The sequence below is a fragment of the Vicia villosa genome, linkage group LG1 (genome assembly GCF_029867415.1).
Source record: "Vicia villosa cultivar HV-30 ecotype Madison, WI linkage group LG1, Vvil1.0, whole genome shotgun sequence".
In the NCBI taxonomy this organism is placed as follows: Eukaryota; Viridiplantae; Streptophyta; class Magnoliopsida; order Fabales; family Fabaceae; genus Vicia; species Vicia villosa.
The window spans coordinates 124,073,494-124,092,149 of record NC_081180.1 but is presented as its reverse complement, the minus strand read 5'-3'; the positions used below and the strand labels follow the sequence as shown (position 1 = coordinate 124,092,149).

Sequence of the window (18,656 nt, the reverse complement as noted above, 5' to 3'; positions counted from 1 at the left end):
AGGAAACGAGGATCTAAGGATCAAGTATTTTCCTAGTTCATTAACCAATAACGCTTTTATTTGGTTTACTACCCTACCCCCAAACTCCATAGATACATGGACACAACTAGAAAGATTGTTCCACGAACAATTTTATATGGGTCAAACAAAGATAAGTTTGAAAGAATTGGCTAGTATTAAAAGGAAGTTCACAGAGCCTATTGATGATTACCTAAACAGGTTCCGTTTGCTGAAATCGAGATGTTTCACAGTCGTCCCAGAACACGAATTAGTCGAAATAGCTGCTGGTGGTTTAGACTATTCGATTAGAAAGAAATTAGATACCCAATATTTAAGAGACATGGCCCAATTGGCAGATAGGGTTCAATAGGTCGAACGACTGAAAGCAGAGAAGGCTAAAGTGAACAAAAGTTACAAAAAAGAAAGAATATCCTATGTTGAAGTCGAAGACACTGATAGCGAAAACTTTGATGACCCATATGGCATGGAGGAGGTCGAGATAGACCTAGCTGAATTAAAGGAAGCGCCGCCTTATGCTTGCAAATTACTTACCCCTGCCAACGGGAAGAATCCAGTAGAAAACGATAAAAGCGATAGATTCCCTAAGAAAACTTATACATTTGATGTCACCAAGTGTGACGAAATATTCGATTTGTTAGTAAAAGATGGCCAAATGATAGTACCTCCTAACTCTAAAATTCCTCCGTTAGAGCAACGGAAGAAGAGAGGTTTTTGTAAATATCATGGTTTTTTAGGCCATAAGACCTCACAATGTTTTCTTTTCAGGGATCTAATTCAGAATGCTCTCATGGATGGCCGTTTGAAGTTCGCTGACAAGGCTAAGAGCCATATGAAGGTCGATACCAACCCCTTGAACATTGCTGATACCAACCTGTGTGAGCCATGTGACATCAACATGGTGGAAGTATCTGAAGTCGAATTTGCTGAATCAGAAACAGGGTCAAAGGGAAAGCAGGCTACTGAAAGCCTAAATGATGACGCGACCTTTAATACTGAAGTTGAAAGGTCCCTCAATCAAGAAATGATCGACAATCCGGAAGAAAAAACTACTGAGGCCACTAAAGACCTCAGGATGAAACTCCAGCAGATTCAAATTTCTGAGGCCCCTCCAGCAGTTGTCAACATGGTAAATGCCAGACGACCTTTGTCTGAAATCGAAGAGTTGGAGGAATGGTTGACAAGGCAACAGGGAAATGTGGATGCTTCACCAAAGGGGGAAACTTTGAAAGATTACCTTTGGAACTGCCACGAGAAGAATGGAGGAAAAATGCTGATGTGCCCAAGATGTTCTATAATGCTGAATCGAAGAATCCAAGCTATCTTCGAGAGGACCTTAAGAGAGAGATTGGAACAGCCTTGGAGAGGTGGAAACCTACTGCTAAGGATATACCCAAGAACTGCGGAAAGTTTGGTGAGTTTCTTGGTCAGATGCCACAAAGCAAATACGGAAGTGGTGTTATGTCCCAGATGTGGAGCTGTATATGATGAACTCCTAGCGCGTTCCCTCGAGAGGAGTTATTTTATCATGAATCGGGAAACCCAAGGTCTCCGTCCTAATTTATATGTGTTCGACAATCGAACTACATATAAGAGGCCTGGCAGTCCTCACCCTAAGGCACGAAGGGTCACATTCAAAGTCCCTGCGGATACGCCCAGGGACAGATGGGTGCAAGCTGGCGCAAGAACCAATAAATTGCGAAGTTGGGAACAAGGAGGAAGAACTGCGATGGCTTATAGGAAGCAATTCCAGACCTCAAATCGAGAGATGCATAGGCTTGAGAATTACAAAGGCATAAATCCTATGTCCAGATCCCAATGGAGGAGGCACCAGAGAATGAAGAAGGCCCAAAGAGAGTACAAGCCGAGGGAGATTGGGGAGTCTAGTAGCAACCAAGTCCAACACCAGGGGACAAAGATAAGCAAACCTCCGGTAGAACGCAAACTCTTCGAAGCTGAAAATCTTTTGGAAGAAGAAGAAAAGATGCGGTCCAATTCCTGGAAGGAAGAAGATAGTGGCTTTAGATTTATTTTTCTTTTTCGAGATTTTATGAGAAAGCAATAAGTTGGCGAAGGGATGGTGATGATGGAGTAAGAAGTGCGGTTAAAGAAGAGAGAGTGATGTTAGAGAATTATGGTTGTACAATAAAACATGAAAATCTAGTTTTAGATGTAGAAGATGAAGATTAAAGATTTTGAATTATAAAACTTAATAATTATTGGTGCTGTTTTGTGTGATGTATTTCTTTTTCATCCTCATATTCGTGCCTCAGTTTGATTGGTCAGAAATGACTCAGTGCTTGTTGCACTTCGTTAGTAACTTGTTGGCTATGATTATGTTACTTTATTGTTCGTCAAGTTGATTAATCATTTTTAAAATATGTATTTATTGTTCGTTCACATGTCACATTTTTTTATAAGTTGGTTTCGTTCTCATATATGAATTTGTTTGACCGCGAACATGATGTATGTGCCTATCTATGAATTTAAATATATTTTTTATTTGAATTATATTTTGGTTTTATTGGGTTAGGTACTATATCCTCCAATTTTCCTTATTGTTTATTTTCATTTTATATATTTATGACATTGATTACAAAAAAAATAAAAATTATAAATTAAGTTGACTGTATTTGTTTATAATTTTTTAAATAAAAAAATTATAAATTAATTTTTTTAAAATAAAATAATTTTATACTATTCATTATAAATAAAAATAATTTAGATATTAAGTAACACGAAAATGAAGGAATCAAATCAAATTCTTAAAAAATTTGGTCTTAACAATAATATAATTAGTAAACAAAATATAAGAATCAAAACTGTTGATGAAAAATATTTTTGAGACTAAAATCAATATGAAATTTTTAAAAATTATTATTTTTAATTATAAAAGATATCAATTATGTTGTAATCACCATCCATTTAAAATATATTCTCATTTATATACAATTAAATTTTTATGTGATGCTATTTTCTTGCGAAAGAAACTTGCAACAAATCTGTCAAAAGAAACTTACAACAAATTTGTTAAAAGAAACTTGCGAAACCTGTTGAGCTAGGTGATATCGGCAATACTGAAAGTTTAGGGGAATTTATGCAAAACTCAATTTTAAAATTTCAAATAAAATCTCGTGTAACTGAGGGTACAGGTACACTCAATGACGAGTAGAATCTCAACGGTTGATATTAACTAGGGATAGAAGTGTTCGGTGGATGATAAGACAATACAAATCCGTATTCCCCCTCTTCATGGACGCGCAATGACGTAAATAACCAAAAAAATCTCATTGGTTATAGACACATTTTTATTCAAGTTTCGCGGCAACACTTTCTTTTTTATATATATTTTTTTTATATTTCATCCCTATTCCCTATCTTTCTCTCTCATTCTCTTTCTTTCTCTAAACCCTGTGCCTCTCTTCTTCTTTTCCCTCTCATCTCGTGCTGCTACCGGAATCGGATTTGCCCTACCGGCCGCTAGAACCAGAGAATCAGTTTCAGTCTTGGATCTGTAAGTTAGGTTTCGATTTCGAAATGATTGCGAATTTCCGTTACAGATTTTGTTAATTAATTAGATTGAATTTGTTTTTATTATCGTTTTCTCTTTGCGATTTTTCTTCATAATGTTGTTCTTCTTTTCAAATTTAGCTCTTCGGTGCTGATTGTTAGTTGACTCTTGCTGTAATTTCTTTATCACAGTGCACTTGATTCAGCGTTTTTTTTTTTTTCGTTTTTCGGTGAGTGAGGGTTAATGTTTTACGGTTTTTTTTTCTGGATGATTTGATTGTTGTGAATCACAAAGAGAATTGTTGAATCTGATGCGATTGTTGTGAGTAGTTGTGCTTTGTAGATGTACTGCTTCGTTGTTTTTTATTTTAAATCTTGAGGCGAATCGAGTTGTTATTTATGATTTTAGTTTGAGGTGAAGAACAAAAGTCTTATACTGATTTTTTAGAATGGGAGGGGTTATAACATCCAACTGTTATTTTACTTATTTACATGTTAGCTACCATTTGTGAATTGCGTTGATGCTTTTGAAATGTGTGTTTTATTTTCTATAATTCGTATCGATGAGCTCACTAGCTGAGTTTTTTAGGTTATATTGTTGGTTGTGACTATTTCTTTTGTTTCAGATATATAATTGATCAATGGCACCACCAAGGAAATCTAGAAGTGTGAATAAGCGGTTTACAAATACAAATGATATTTCTCCTGAGAAAGATGGAGTTGGATCAAGTAAAAACAAGCACAGGGTATGTGTTGATTTGTCATAATTTCTATTTCTAAACATCAAGCAATAGGGTATGTGTTGATTTGTCATAATTTCTATTTCTAAAATACAGCACTGCATCCTGCATGGTATCATATTGGCTCAATAGTTTCTATAAGAGTTGTGGCAGTTCTTGGGTTTCACTTAAAGAATAATATTTATGTCAGTATTAGTGTAGTTCACTAGATCAGTTTTATTATCTTATAAACTATGTTCCACTGGTACAGGAATTTGGCATTTGTTACTTCATAATACTAATTCAATATTTCTTTTTTGAAAGTTAAGATGTTAGTGTGCCAATATGTATTGCATATAATGTATTTATTTATTTATTTATTAAAATTTTCTATTTTGCTCGAAAACTTTGAAGAAAACATGACTACAAGAATCATTTATGCTTTGAGAGAGGAAATTAGTGAGAATGAACTTGAATTTGAGTCTTTTTCTTTTGTTTTTTAATAACATATTCCGTGGGTGGTTGGGCATTTTCCAAACAAAGGATTTCAACAAATACAGAAGCAAGTGTATTGTACTCATATATTCATTGGGTATAGATGCAATTTAAGCAATTCACCAATTTGGTGTGAGTGTATCCATGCATCATATGAAATATTTCCTGTCCATTATAGTATGCACTTAACACCAACAAGATTTTATCTCCTGTTTAAACCTCAAACTTTGGATTCTATTCAATGCACAGAAGAAGAAATTGTCTAATAAATTAGGATCTCAGTGGAGCAAGGAGGAACTTGAGCGATTCTATGAAGCATACAGAAAGTATGGGACAGATTGGAAGAAGGTGTGCTTTTTTGTGTGTGTTGTTTTCTCTCTATCCTGCTTGTTCATTTCAAAGCTTGAGGACAATTTGGTTTTTTCTTTCATCTTCCTATTTTTATCGTTAGCATTATAAATTACAGTTCTTGTTATTCTCCTTTCATATTGATTTATTTGAATTTGCAGGTGGCTGCTGCTGTCCGTAATAGATCCATTGAAATGGTGGAAGCTCTTTACAATATGAATCGGGTAAATCAATACCACAGTAACTTATTCTGTAGCCTTGTCTAATGGGCCTTATTGTATGCATTATGCCTTTAGTTTAAGAAATCAGGTCTTGTCTGTGTTAGTGTATTTATTTTCGTAAGTGATTTGGCTAAAAATACTTATATGACACTATTACATACTGATTACTTGTTGTTCAATTTCTACTTATGGAAGCTTTGGATTTTGTTGTTCCTCCCCTCTTTCCTTCTTTACTGATATTGCTTAAAACAAGACATTATTGGATATCAAGCCATCATGAGCTGAATTATTAATGTTATGTAGATCTCTTGCTTTAAGTGCCATTGAAACCACAAGTTGTGATTAACAGGCATACCTATCTCTACCAGAGGGCATGGCTTCTGTTGTGGGCCTCATTGCAATGATGACAGATCATTATAATGTCCTGGTAAGGTCAACATTTTTTTCTATGGTGTAGGTCGTTCTTTTTTCTATAACAAAATATTTTCAGAAAGGGGGGTGAATATATTCTGTTGAAAATTAAATTTAAAACCCTGGCATTATAAATGATGTATTTCATGCTTGAATTCAGATTTATATCTCTCTTTATGTTTGTTGAGACGGGTTGGTTTTTGGGGAAGCCGAGTTCTTCTGAATTCAGATTATTTTTCTATTTTCTTCTCATGATATGTTAAACTGGCTCTGAGTATGTATGTATGAGTTATAGTTTTATGGATTTGAAATTGACAGGAAGAGAGTGATAGTGAAAAGGAGAGCAATGATGCACCAGGATCTCGAAAACCTGTGAAACGGAAGCGTGAAAAAGTTCAGCTTAGTGTTTCAAAGGATCCTGTCCAGTCTCAGTCTGTAACTTCCAGTGATGGTTGCCTCTCTCTACTGAAGAAAAGGCGCATTGATGGTAAAATACACGTCATAGTCTCACAACTTTCTTTGTTTTATCCTCATCAGTTTAGTGCTCAGTTCACTGCATTCATTTAAAACGAAAACAATGCTTAGTCGGCAGCTGTCAGTAAAGCAGTACAGTTAGTTTTAGTCAAGAACATTCTAATGACAGTCAGTTGCAGAGTTAGTGGCAATTGTTATAAGTTATAAGAGAACTTGATAGTATAAACAGACTAACAGAGCTATGATAATCTTCAGCCTGTGTTTATAATAAAGCAGTTTGTACTGCAAACATTTCAGATTAAGTTCAGTATCAATTTACTTACAAAGTTTCAAGATTCTCAATTTCTTTATAACCCTAATGATACCTTTTCCACCAAAATTTCAGACCATGCATTACTTTCTCAATGTAGTCGGGGGTATTTCACAGTGATCATTTGTCTGGATTTGCTTCCCTATCTGAAAATTCCTTGCAGTTAAAAATTTGAAATTGAGTATTAGCAGTGGAAAATTTGATCTCTCTTAAATTTCCTCCCTCCCTTTCATTGAGTTTAAAATAGCATAAAATGTGAAGATAAAGTAATTACCTCTTAAAAAATAATCAATTCCAATTATTGAATATGCGTAACAGTTTTTATTATTTGGAACTGTTAGTTGTGCTCATATTCCTGGTAACATATTCTTCACCGGATTGCAAGATTGATGGCTATTCAATTAAACAGGTATCCAGCCTCGTGCAGTTGGGAAGAGGACACCCCGAGTTCCAGTTTACCACTCTTACAAGAAAGATGATAGGGAGAATTTTGTTTCACCTAATAAAAGAAGTTTGAAGTCCACTGCTGATGCTAATGATGATGAAGTTGAACATGTAGCTTTGACATTAACCAGGGCTTCACAAAGAGGAGACTCTCCCCGTTCTCAAACACCACATAGGAGAGCAGGGCAGAAGTCCTCTGTTGTTCAGAGCCGAGAAAAAATGGTACTAAATGAGTATACATTCTGAATGTGTGAATACATGTCAACATTCAAATATGATCTCATGGAAATCATTGTGAATGTCTTGCTTATGCTTGATATACTAATTATAGTTTTTAAGGTGATATAAATATATATTTTTTTGTCATTTGTCAACTAGCAGCAAGTATCACAAACGACTCGTGCTAAGTTTCACAATGTTCCTGTGGATGAAGAGTTTGTGGAAGGTAGTCTAGAAAGCAGGGGAGCTGAAAATGGAGAATATGCTAGAGATACTAGTTCCTTGATAGATATGGAAGGAACGAGCACCGCTGGAGTTCTTCTGAAGAAAGGTAAATTTTATAGAAAAAAAGAGAAAGTGGAAAATATTGGAAATGATCAGCTTGATGATGGAGGAGAAGCATGCAGCGGCACTGAAGAAGGACTTAGTTTTAGGTCTTTGAAAGAAAATAAATTGGAGGGTACTAATGAAAGACTTGAGCAATTCTCTCCAACAAGTCAGCGGAAAAAAAGCCAGAAGCTCTTTTTTGGAGGTAATATTGTCACTAGAGATGTCTATGCAACCTGCGTTTCCTTTTCCTGCCTTAACCCTGGGGACACAAGAAATAATGTTTCATTTACTTTCACATGTCTCTTTATTGATAATATTTTATTACTTTTATCAACCAGATGAAATCCACGCCTTGAATGCTTTGCAAACTTTGGCCGATCTATCTCTAATGATGCCGACATCTAAAGCAGAATCTGGTAAGAATAAAGTCGTTGGTGCTTTTTAGTGTCTTAGAATTTGGGTTGGGCCTAACACAACCCTACAAAACTGACTTGTAGGATGAGGGCCGCCCACCACTTGTAAACACATTTTTCAGGCCATATTTAATCAAGTGCGAGACTTTTGAACTCACCCTAAAGACTGGTCATCTTTAGGGTGACCCTAGGGGGTGGCCCAAAAAGTCTCGAATAGACTCATATACATTCTTAGAATTTGAGTTGAGTCTAACATAGTCTTACAAAATCGGCTTGTAAAACAAGCACTGTCCACTACTTATATAAACATATCAGGTCATATTTCATGCAACTTGAGACTTCTCAATATAGTATAACTGTAGATGAGAGCAGAGAGAGAGAGAGAGAGAGAGAGAGCGCAATAAAAGTCAAAATTCTTTTAATTGATTATTCAACTCTTCCTTGCCCATCTAGAATCACCAGTCCAGTTGAAGGGAGAAAGAAAGACTCTTGTTAAAGATGATAAGTCTGCTTTACCTGAAGCAACTTCAACAAGTCATAAGAGAAATAAAGTTAGACTCCGTGGGGTCTCTGTAGCCGACACTTCAACGTCCAAAAAATCTAAACTCGGAAAGGATATAGCAAATGATACCAATGCTCTTTCTGAATCAAAAGAGCAGATTCCGTTTGCTGATAAAACATGGAAAAGAAAGCAGAAGTCCACTCTTTCAAAGGTAAGTATAGATTATTCTTAAATTGTTTTATCCATTGCAATTTACTCCGTGTTTGGTTTGTTTATTATGTCTCTAAAACAATATCTCTCTTACTCAAAAGGATTATTGGTCAATGTTTTTTATAAACTATAGCAGGAACAACATGATTCAGTATACAAAACAAGTATTAGAATATGATATGAATATAATTTATAATATCTATCTCGATATTCAAATTTTATTGATTATCTCTTAGGATTAGGTTTCCTATTTCTCAGAGTAGCTAATAGCGGCGCTATAGCGGGATAGCGAAGCGGAGCAGAGGCAGACTGTGAGCCTTAGTTAGCGGGGGCAGAACACTATAGCGGCTGCTATAGGGTAAATAGCGGGATAGCAGAGCGGAGTGGTTCCTGGCCCGAAGCGGTTTCTGGCCTGAAGCAATTTCTGGCCCGCTATCCTTTTTCCCTCTGAAAAACCAAAATCCCTCTTCTGTCGTTCTTCCCTCTCAGCTGTCGTCTCCTCCCTCAGCCATTGTCTCCTCCCACTGCCCCATCATTTCATAATTTGATTTATGAATATTTTATTGGTTTTGAGTTATTCGTTTAATTTTACATTCAATATATGTTTATAATTATTATATGTAATTTGTCCAAAAAATAATCAAATACTGGTCATCTCGTCATATGCTATCCCGCTATCCCTCTTTTGGTTATTGTCATGATTAGTTTCCCTATTTGATTAGAATCAGGAGTCTCATATTACTATAGTAGTATGAGTGAATTTCTTTTTAGTCTTTCATAATTAAGATGTTTGAACTCCTTAATGGAAGCTTGGTTTAGATGTCATTTTTTCAAACGGTAGCTTTCTGGGGGGAAGCTTTTCCTCTGTGTGAATTTTAAAAGAGATTATGTGGTGGATTCAGAGGGTCCACACTTATATAGACAGCTTTACAGCTATCACCTACATTTTGTGAAATCAGTAGTCTGTTCATAAAATACTGTAAATCTTAGTCGTTGGGAGAATTTGGGATTGAGTTTTTAACTGTTAAGTGGTTATCACTTATCATTGACCATTGTGAATAGTGAATACTTTTTTTTTTTGCCTTTTGATATAGCTTTTTAGTTTGTCCTTTGTCGATAATTGAACAACATTAGGTTATCCGCTTCTATTCTTTGATCATGTGCTGGTTATGTTAAACTCAAGAGTTTAAACACAATTATGATTCTGACAGTAATTCATGATTATAAATACACAAGGCTTAGGTTTAGTCTCTCAAGCAACTCAAATCACCTTATTCAACTACATTATATAATATATGTCCAAATGTCTTTGCCTTCATTTTAAACTCAAGAGTTTAAACACAATTATGATTCTGACAGTAGTTCATGGTTATAAATACACAAGGCTTAGGGTTAGTCTTTTTAGCTATTCAAATCACCTTATTCAACTACATTATATAATACATGTCCAAATGTCTCGGTTTTAGAGGATGCCTTATAGCATACTTATCAGAGTTGTTGCACATTCTTTGCAGGTTGTGGATGATGGGAACAAAATGGCGATTAAAGGAAAACACGCTGATCAGGTTTTTGCCTCACCAAAACAATTGAAGATGGTCAAACCATCAGAAGTTGTCTCGCGTGGTGATCAGAAAGGTTTAGCAATATCAACCGCTGAAATTCCACTTTTGAATGAAATTAGTTCACCAATCAAACAAAGAAGTAGACGCAAGATGATTTTTCAGAGACCATCCATGCCAAAAGAGAAGTCTTCTGAGAATATATTGAAAAACCAACCTAATAATTACTCTACCCAAAAGGTTCAAGCTTTTTCCTAGTTTAGATTGACTCTGCCTTCTAAAGCATTGAGTGACTTTAAGGTTTCATTTTTTTGTAAATATTTAAGTTTTCTTTTTAACTTGTAGGAAAAGCTTTCCAGTTGCCTGTCATCTTCTTTGGTTCGCAGATGGTTTACTTTTGAATGGTTTTATAGTGCACTTGATTATCCATGGTTTGCCAAAAGAGAATTTGTGGAGTACTTAAACCATGTGGGGCTGGGGAATATCCCAAGGCTAACTCGTGTTGAGTGGAGTGTCATAAAAAGGTTTGAATTCAGTTTTGGTTACTATTCTTTTCTGCCAAACCTTGTGAATTGTAAAGTACGTAATTGTAAAGGACCTACTTGACATTGTAGTGTTACACTTGTTTCTGCAGTTCCCTTGGCAAACCACGCAGGTTTTCTGAACACTTTTTACATGAAGAAAGACAAAAACTTGAACAGTATCGAGAATCAGTGAGGAAACATTATTCTGAGCTGCGGACTGGTGTCAGAGATGGACTTCCGACAGATTTAGCGAGACCATTATATGTTGGACAACGAGTAATTGCCATTCACCCCAAAACAAGAGAGGTTCATGATGGTAGTGTGCTTACTGTTGACCATGACAAGTGCAGGATTCAGTTCGACCGTCCTGAGTTAGGAGTTGAATTCATCATGGTATTATGATTTATTTATTAAATAGCAATTTTAAAATAGTTTTAAGCAATTCTTCAAGAAGGAGTTTAAAATCATCTTCATTAGTATACATATAAACAATCTTCACATGCTGTAATATTGTAATAATAGTAAACAATAATAAGCGGTGTCTTGTGCTATTCTCCTATGCATGGTGTCTAGAAAAAGGTCTGACCTACTCTAGGTTAATAGAAGCTGGCATTACCTTGCATTTGCCAGAGGCTAATTCTAACACTTTAACCCAAGGCATATTGGTTGCTCACGAGAAACTCTAAGTACTATGTCAAGGCTTCTTTTCTTCTCATAATTCCCCCCTTCCCATTTAATGCAATTTCATTGAGCAATGCACTTTATGTGCCCCATCTACTAAAAGCCAACAATCTAAAGCTTTTATATACATTTTCTTTTGATTGTAAAATCTGACAACGGTTTCCAAATTTCATGTTTTTGATGAGTGTGATTTTTGGATCAGGACATCGATTGCATGCCTTTGAATCCATTAGATAATATGCCAGAAGCTTCGAGGAGGCAGATTGGTGCCAGAAAAACCTCTTTTATAACTAAAGAGCCGCAGATTAATGGAAATTCAAGTGTTGGGGGATGTGAAATGCATTCCTCACCTGTGAAGGTACATCTCTCTTCAAGTGCTTCAGTAAAGCAAGGAAAGGTTAGATGGCTAACGAATATCAATATGCATTAATAGTTTAATATTAAGCCCCAGAATTATGTTTTTGGTGCTTATGCTGTTACTTTAATAATTTTTACTCTGTAGTCGCTATTTTTAATGACCAACTTTAAGTTTTGTTCCTTTGGCTTGAAGTTTTGTTCCTTTGCTTTTTGTCTAAAAGACAAACCTTGACATTCATCAACATTGTTTTGCACTGCTATGATAAACTGGATGAATTTACTACCCTATGATATATTCTGACATCGTGAAGCTTTATTTGGGAGTTTGGAAGGAAAGGAATGAGAAATTTGAGGTTTCTTTTTCTTCATTTGACCCAAATCCTTCAATATAGAGGAGCTCATAAAATATATTGAAAGCCAGCTTAGGAGAGTTTTGGAAGGTTGGAGTGAATTTTTAAATCTTTCTCGTATCTTCCTAATACTCTCAAATTAACTATAAAGTATTAGTCATATACAGCATCTTCTCACCCTCTCCAAAAACACTATTCTAAATAAGGTGAAACACCATGAAAGACTTCCCTTCATTTCTATTCCTATTCTCGCTACCATGTCCCCTCCTTCTTTCTCTCCTGACTGTCAAACAAAGCCTAAGACTTTGTTTGCGAGTTTGGAGGGGAGGGGAGGGGAAGGCTTCCGAAAACGAAATTTTTAAAAAAATATAAGAAAATATTTAAAATTTTTTGAAAAAATGATTTTGTTTAGAATGATAAAAGAGTCAATATACTTGCTATATTTTTAATTTTTACAATACTATAACAACCTAAAAGATATTTGGAAAATTTATTTAAGTCCTCCAAAACCCTCCTTCAATACAATTTGAGTTCCCCCATATTATGGGGTTTTTTGTGTTATGAATAAAATCGAACCCTCCAAAACCCTCCTACCCAAAATCTTTCTATTATTTTCACCCAATCTTTCCTATTTTTCAAAGCCCTCCCCTCCCCTCTAAACTCGCAAACAAAGCCTAAAGGAATGTCTTAAAGGTCTAGTAGTGCTTCTATTGAATCTTCCATCCTTTTCACATGGTTTATTAGTCCTAATTTTCACTGCCATGGCACTGTTGATGTCAGTAACATAGAAATATCACCTGTTCTACAAATAATTTTAATTGTACAATTTCTTTAAAATCTTACAGGCGGATGCTAACCATGTCACTTCCCAGACCAATATTGATAACCTCTGCGCTCAAGCTGCTTGTGCTCAACCGTCTCAAGTGATGCAACATCAAGCTAAAGAAGCTGATATACATGCACTTTCTGAACTAAAGCGTGCTCTAGATAAAAAGGTTTATTTTTCGTTGCATTTATGCTCCCAAATTAATATTTTTTGTACAGTTCTTTTGGAAAATGTTATGCTTCCCGTTTTCATCTAGGTGGTTTGATAAATCTCAACTGGATTAATCTATCTTTATTAAATTTTCCGTGTTTATAAATAGTCTTCTTACTTTTTCGAGATGCTCTTACAGGAGACAGTGCTAATAGAACTTCGAAATGCAAATAATGGCATATTGGAAAACCAAAATGGTATAGAATGTTTAAAAGATCCCGAAGGTTTCAAGAAGCATTATGCCACGGTACTTGTAGAGCTAAAGGAAGCCAGTGGACAGGCATGTGGCTTCCTTTGATTATTTCTGTGATTAGAGCATTCTGCGTTTGTCTTGGAGCAGCATTTGATTGATTATATTTTTCAGGTTTCTGATACCATGCTTCAATTGAGGCAACGCAACACCTACACGGACAACTCTTTCCCACCATGGATGAAGCCCAAAGCTGATATTGAAGTTCATGATGATCTTCCCAGTGTGTTGGATAATTCTATGACACAAGAGTCTAGGTCGACTGTCATTGAAATTGTTAAAGGATCTAGGCTACGGGCACATGCAATGCTGGATGCTGCATTTCAGGTATGAATGGTCTGAGGATCTTATGCCTCCTCTGCTTTTGCAGTCATTGTGAAAACTATGCTTAAATGATATTTTCACATCTTGTTTCCTCCCCATTTTGGTGATCTGCAAGCATTTATCTGTTCTTTTATCCTAGCAAATTATTCTCATTTTTCACAAGGTGGTATTTACTTATTAAACTATAATCCCTGGTGTTTGTTTCTTTAGCCACAAATCTTAGAATGATCATAGTAGACATAGAGCTCTAGGCTATAGTGATACAGACACATTACACCTGACATCATTTAGTTACGGATTTAAGCTGTCAGTCTAAAGAACTTTTGACACTTTTTGATGCTATAATTCAGGCATGGTCTCAAGCCACAAAGGAAGGTAAAGATGCTATTACGAAGATTGGACAGGCATTGGATTCTATTGATTATCAACAGTTATCCTCTAAGTACAGGTTGCCTGTGATAAGGTCTCAAGATCAAGTGAATGGCAGTTTTTATCAGCATAATCAATCAACTTGCAAAGTATCTGAACCTTTACTTAATGATGCATCTGGTCCCAAACTGCATAAAGATTCTGACGAAGTTGATTTTGAAATACCGTCAGAGCTCATCACTTCATGTGTTGCTACATTAACCATGATACAGGTAATTAAGACCCGTTGAATGCGGCCCATTTCACAATTTCTGCATCTGATTGTAAAATTAATGTATACCCTTTTTAAAAGAGTTTTGTACAACATATATTGGTATATGCATTATTGAATAAGCATTGCTTTAAAAAAAAAAAATTCTGCTGAACTTGCAGAGTTGTACAGAACGGCAATACCCTCCAGCAGATGTGGCACGAATATTAGATTCTGCTGTTACCAGCTTGCAACCATGCGATCCTCGAAACCTTCCTATTTACAGAGAAATTCAAATGTGCATGGGAAGAATTAAGACCCAGATTTTAGCTCTCATCCCTACTTAGACTTGATCTTTTTGCTCCAGGCAATTTAGCTGTATATAGGGAGCCTTCTCGTACCAGTTAACTGGTTTAAGGGAAAGTCCCGGAGCTTTCGGAGGGATTGACTATCTTGCGGCTGCTAGTCTATTTTGGGAGGGGTGTTTGTCTACTGAATGCCATGCTGCTGATACCTGGTATCAATACTAGAGAGCAGGTTATTCGTACTTGCTGAACTGTATAGTTTGTATGGCATAGGATCGCCTTCATAATTTGTATTTCTTATGAAAAAATGTATTTGATGGATTAAAAGCAGCAAAAGCTGCTTAATAACCACGGCAAGATCAATGCGACCACCCCTGTCATTGGTCGTAGTATGCAAGAGCTGCTGGATAGGAACTGTCACATGTAAGTTATCCACACTTGATGTTGATGGGAAGATAACATAATAGCTGATTGGCTAACAAACTTTAGTTTTACCATGGATTATTGGATTTTTCTTATTTTGGAAACGCTCTTGGTGAATTTCGGAGTCTTTGTGACAGTTTTAGGACTTTATGTTTAAGAATGTGCGTCTTAGTTTTTTTTTTTTTTTTGGTTTTCTGTTATCTTTTGTAACGAAAAAAAATTAACATTACTTTTATTCTGTTTTTCTTCTAACATATCTTTGGTTTACTCACGTTTGCATGTTTTGAGGTCATTTTTGATAGAATATGAATTAAATTAGCTCAAATACAATTACTGAATAAAAACTTATTCAATAGAGTTATTTTATTTTCCTTTCTAAATAATATTAGTGTTAATTTATTTTTAAGGAATAATGTTTTTCAGAATTACATGTCATTTCCTTGTTTCAAGATAAATATTTTAAATGGGCAATTACTTACAAAAACTAACTGAATTTTTTTGTGAAATTCTTATTCCACCTATGCTTTTCTAGCGCACCATATGAGATTTCATTTATGCCCCTCAAAATCGAAAATATATTTTCTGTGCGCACCAAAAACTGAGAAATGCATTTCTGGTTTTGTATTGGAGATTTAACTACGGTTTTGTGCTATAAAGAAACCTGAAAAACATCATTAAATAACACCAATATCACAACAGATAAACATTACATAAGGATTCATAACAACAAGAAAAATACGAATCATAACATAAACATAGGAAATAAAGATTTTAACAACAAGCAAACATTACAAATCAACGTTCGCATGGACGTTGCAACATCATGATAATATCATTGATTGATCTTGAAATAGTGACATTTAATTCGATCGGAGCTTTCTCCTCAAAATTGGTATAAGTATTCCACATAGCCCGCTTATCAGTGCTGATATTCAGCTCAAGGTTGATGAATATAAGCTTCTGCTCTGTGTCAACAAATGGCGAGCGGTACTCAATCTTTCCAACTTTGCGATTGTCGCCATAAGGTACAAGTTTTTGTAATGTTAGACGCACTTCTTCAATTGGGGTGTACATGGTGATCTTAAATTCCTGTGATAGTGTGGCGCCGGTAAAGTGGACAACTCCAACATGTCATTCGATGTTCATATTCATGTTCATTTTTTTGTTTTTGGTGTTGTGTTATGAAGAAATATAACAAACGAGGTTATTTATAGTAGGTGGATGCAAACATGAACCATAGAAATCCTATATACTTTTGTCAGAAGGAAAACCAGAAGTGTAACTCTGGTTCTTAATCGAAAATATATTTTCGGTTAAATCCTTGAAGCTTATAAAACAGAAACAAAACAGAAACAACAACATTAGAAAATAAAATTTATGTATTGAAATATTGTATTTTGGCCAAACTACAAAAATGACTACATTTCCACAGCGTAATACATGGAGAAGATGACATTTACAATAAAATAAGGTCTAACTACGCAAATGACCCGAAAAAATTATCGTCGTCCAAATTCATAGGAGGCACCCCTTTTGACTTTTCTCTATTTTTTTTCTATTTCCATTTTGTTCAACTTGCTGTAGTCTTGCATCCTTTCAATGAATTGGTCCGACCAAGTCTCGGACGGTATTGTGAAATGAATCGCCAATTTCGGTGATGTAGGTGGTATAGGGTATCTCGGTTTTAAATACACTTGAACAAAATACCGCAGATTTGAAACCCACCTAACACATATGATACAATCATTGGGATTTGCACTTGGAGGAGTGTGCAAAGGGAAAAAAGTCTTTGAGAAAAAGTCTCAGAGCTTCCCGAGACAAATTCCGATCAACTGAGAGTATAAGGCGATGTCTTTGAACCTATGTTCCAACACCGTGATACTACGACCAAATGATGTTTGTATCTCGCTATGTTGGTTTAGTTTCATCTGGTTCACGTTATTCTAACACGTTATCAAATCACCCTTGCTATTTCCCAACAAATTCTTCAAGCAAGCATGAGCAGATTCAAATCGGTTTGTTGTTGTATTTCCGAGATGCTTAACCTCATCGGTCTAAGCACAAACAAACTTCTCCTTTACCTGATCAATTATTGTGCATTCAACATATTTCACTACATCAGGATATTTCAAGCAAACATTCCTGAATTATAAAATAATATCAACATATAGATCTTTTGTAGATGCATTTACTATCACAATCCATGCATCAATAATTTTCTCCACAATAACGCCCGCCTTGATCAGTTTTCCATCTTCACCTGCAATCTGTTTTGTCCCTACCGCCGGTTTAATCCGACTTCTCACGTTTTTAGTAATATGGTTACTTACATAGTAAGGGGTAAGAAGTAGGAAATACATTTGCAACCATATTCATTAATGTTCTATCTCGGTCGATAATAATGACTTTCAACATATCTTGTTGATCCTTGACCTACAAACCTCTAAAGTCCATGCAAAGTTGTCCTCATTTTGGCACTCTAGAAATGCAAAACCAACAAAATACGTCTTCTCAGTCGACGTAACACCAATAATTTCCAACAATGGACATATGTACTTGTTGGTCTTATACGTTGAATCAATTATGAGCACGGTGAGAAACGTATTGAACAATTTAATGGAGTCGGGATGATTCCAATAAATATCTCTTACTATAACTCCATCATCACCTCGTCGGTGCCTACAAATATAGTCGTTTTCATCTATAAGTTTCATGAGGTGTGGCATCTCGGTTCGATCCCCCTAAGCGCTAATTTGGATTGATAGCGCATATTCTAAACTTGCTTGATATTTGATGTATTTCCAAATATTTTGCGCTTCAAAGTTGCAAGAATGTTTTTGGACAATATTAAGCTCAAAGTCATGTTAGAAACACATGTCTTCTCATCCAGAAGAAGCCAACATGCAATTGAATGACCGACCAACTTTTGACTTAGATCAGGGTTGTGTAAACCACATATACAATTAAATCTCCATTTGTTATTTGCCAAATGATAACCACGCAACTTAAACAGGAATTCACATTTTCTTGAACTAGTGCTGTTGCGTTTCAATTTTTGGATACGACAAATATATTTACCACTTCTTTCACATGTCAAAGTCACAAATGAATTTTTTCTAGACGTACCATTATCGGACCTTCTAATCACAACACCAAATCCTAGTTTGTTTCCTCTGTGCGAATCCAATGCAACATGTCGTCACATAATTCAAATTCTTCTCCATTTTCAAAATGCTCTCGAATATCTACCACCTTTTTTACGATAGCAGATACTTGTGGTGAAACAACTTAATATAATCAAGATTTGGGAATTTTATCGGGATGCACCATACCTAACGTAATAGAAAACATAATCATCAGTTGTGTTGGAAAATAAACACAGACAAAACACCGAAAATGTATTTTTGGTTTTGTTCAACTGCAAACAAGAAATATATTTTCGGTTATCGCGTGACTTGTTTTTAAATTCAAAAACAGCATAATGTATGGAATGAGGATTGAATAGAATAAAATTGACCTCAAATTCCACTTTCTTGAGCTCCTTTTGATATGATGAACCACAAAAAAGAAGATTTAGAGTGAAAAAATGGATTGAGTAGGGAAG

The 18,656-nt window shown here is 35.5% G+C and overlaps 1 protein-coding gene across 4 annotated transcripts; it reads left to right on the top strand.

Annotated features, from left to right (window-relative positions):
- The first annotated feature begins 3,364 nt into the window (after window positions 1-3,364).
- LOC131644089 (protein ALWAYS EARLY 2-like) lies at window positions 3,365-15,123 on the top strand. Of its 4 annotated transcripts, none has more exons than XM_058914482.1 (19): window positions 3,365-3,532; window positions 4,155-4,274; window positions 4,992-5,090; window positions 5,252-5,314; window positions 5,661-5,738; window positions 6,041-6,209; window positions 6,916-7,172; window positions 7,329-7,701; window positions 7,838-7,915; window positions 8,366-8,625; window positions 10,139-10,423; window positions 10,529-10,707; window positions 10,818-11,100; window positions 11,591-11,746; window positions 12,941-13,090; window positions 13,271-13,411; window positions 13,496-13,708; window positions 14,056-14,346; window positions 14,507-15,123. In XM_058914482.1, exons 2-19 carry the CDS (start codon window positions 4,170-4,172, stop codon window positions 14,669-14,671), a joined length of 3,345 nt encoding a protein of 1,114 aa, XP_058770465.1. In that variant the 5' UTR covers window positions 3,365-3,532; window positions 4,155-4,169; the 3' UTR covers window positions 14,672-15,123. The 4 variants fall into 4 exon arrangements, with proteins under 4 accessions (XP_058770465.1, XP_058770464.1, XP_058770462.1 ...); XM_058914481.1 differs by having other exon boundaries at window positions 11,591-11,785; window positions 13,271-13,378; XM_058914479.1 differs by having other exon boundaries at window positions 11,591-11,785.
- The last annotated feature ends 3,533 nt before the right edge of the window (window positions 15,124-18,656 follow it).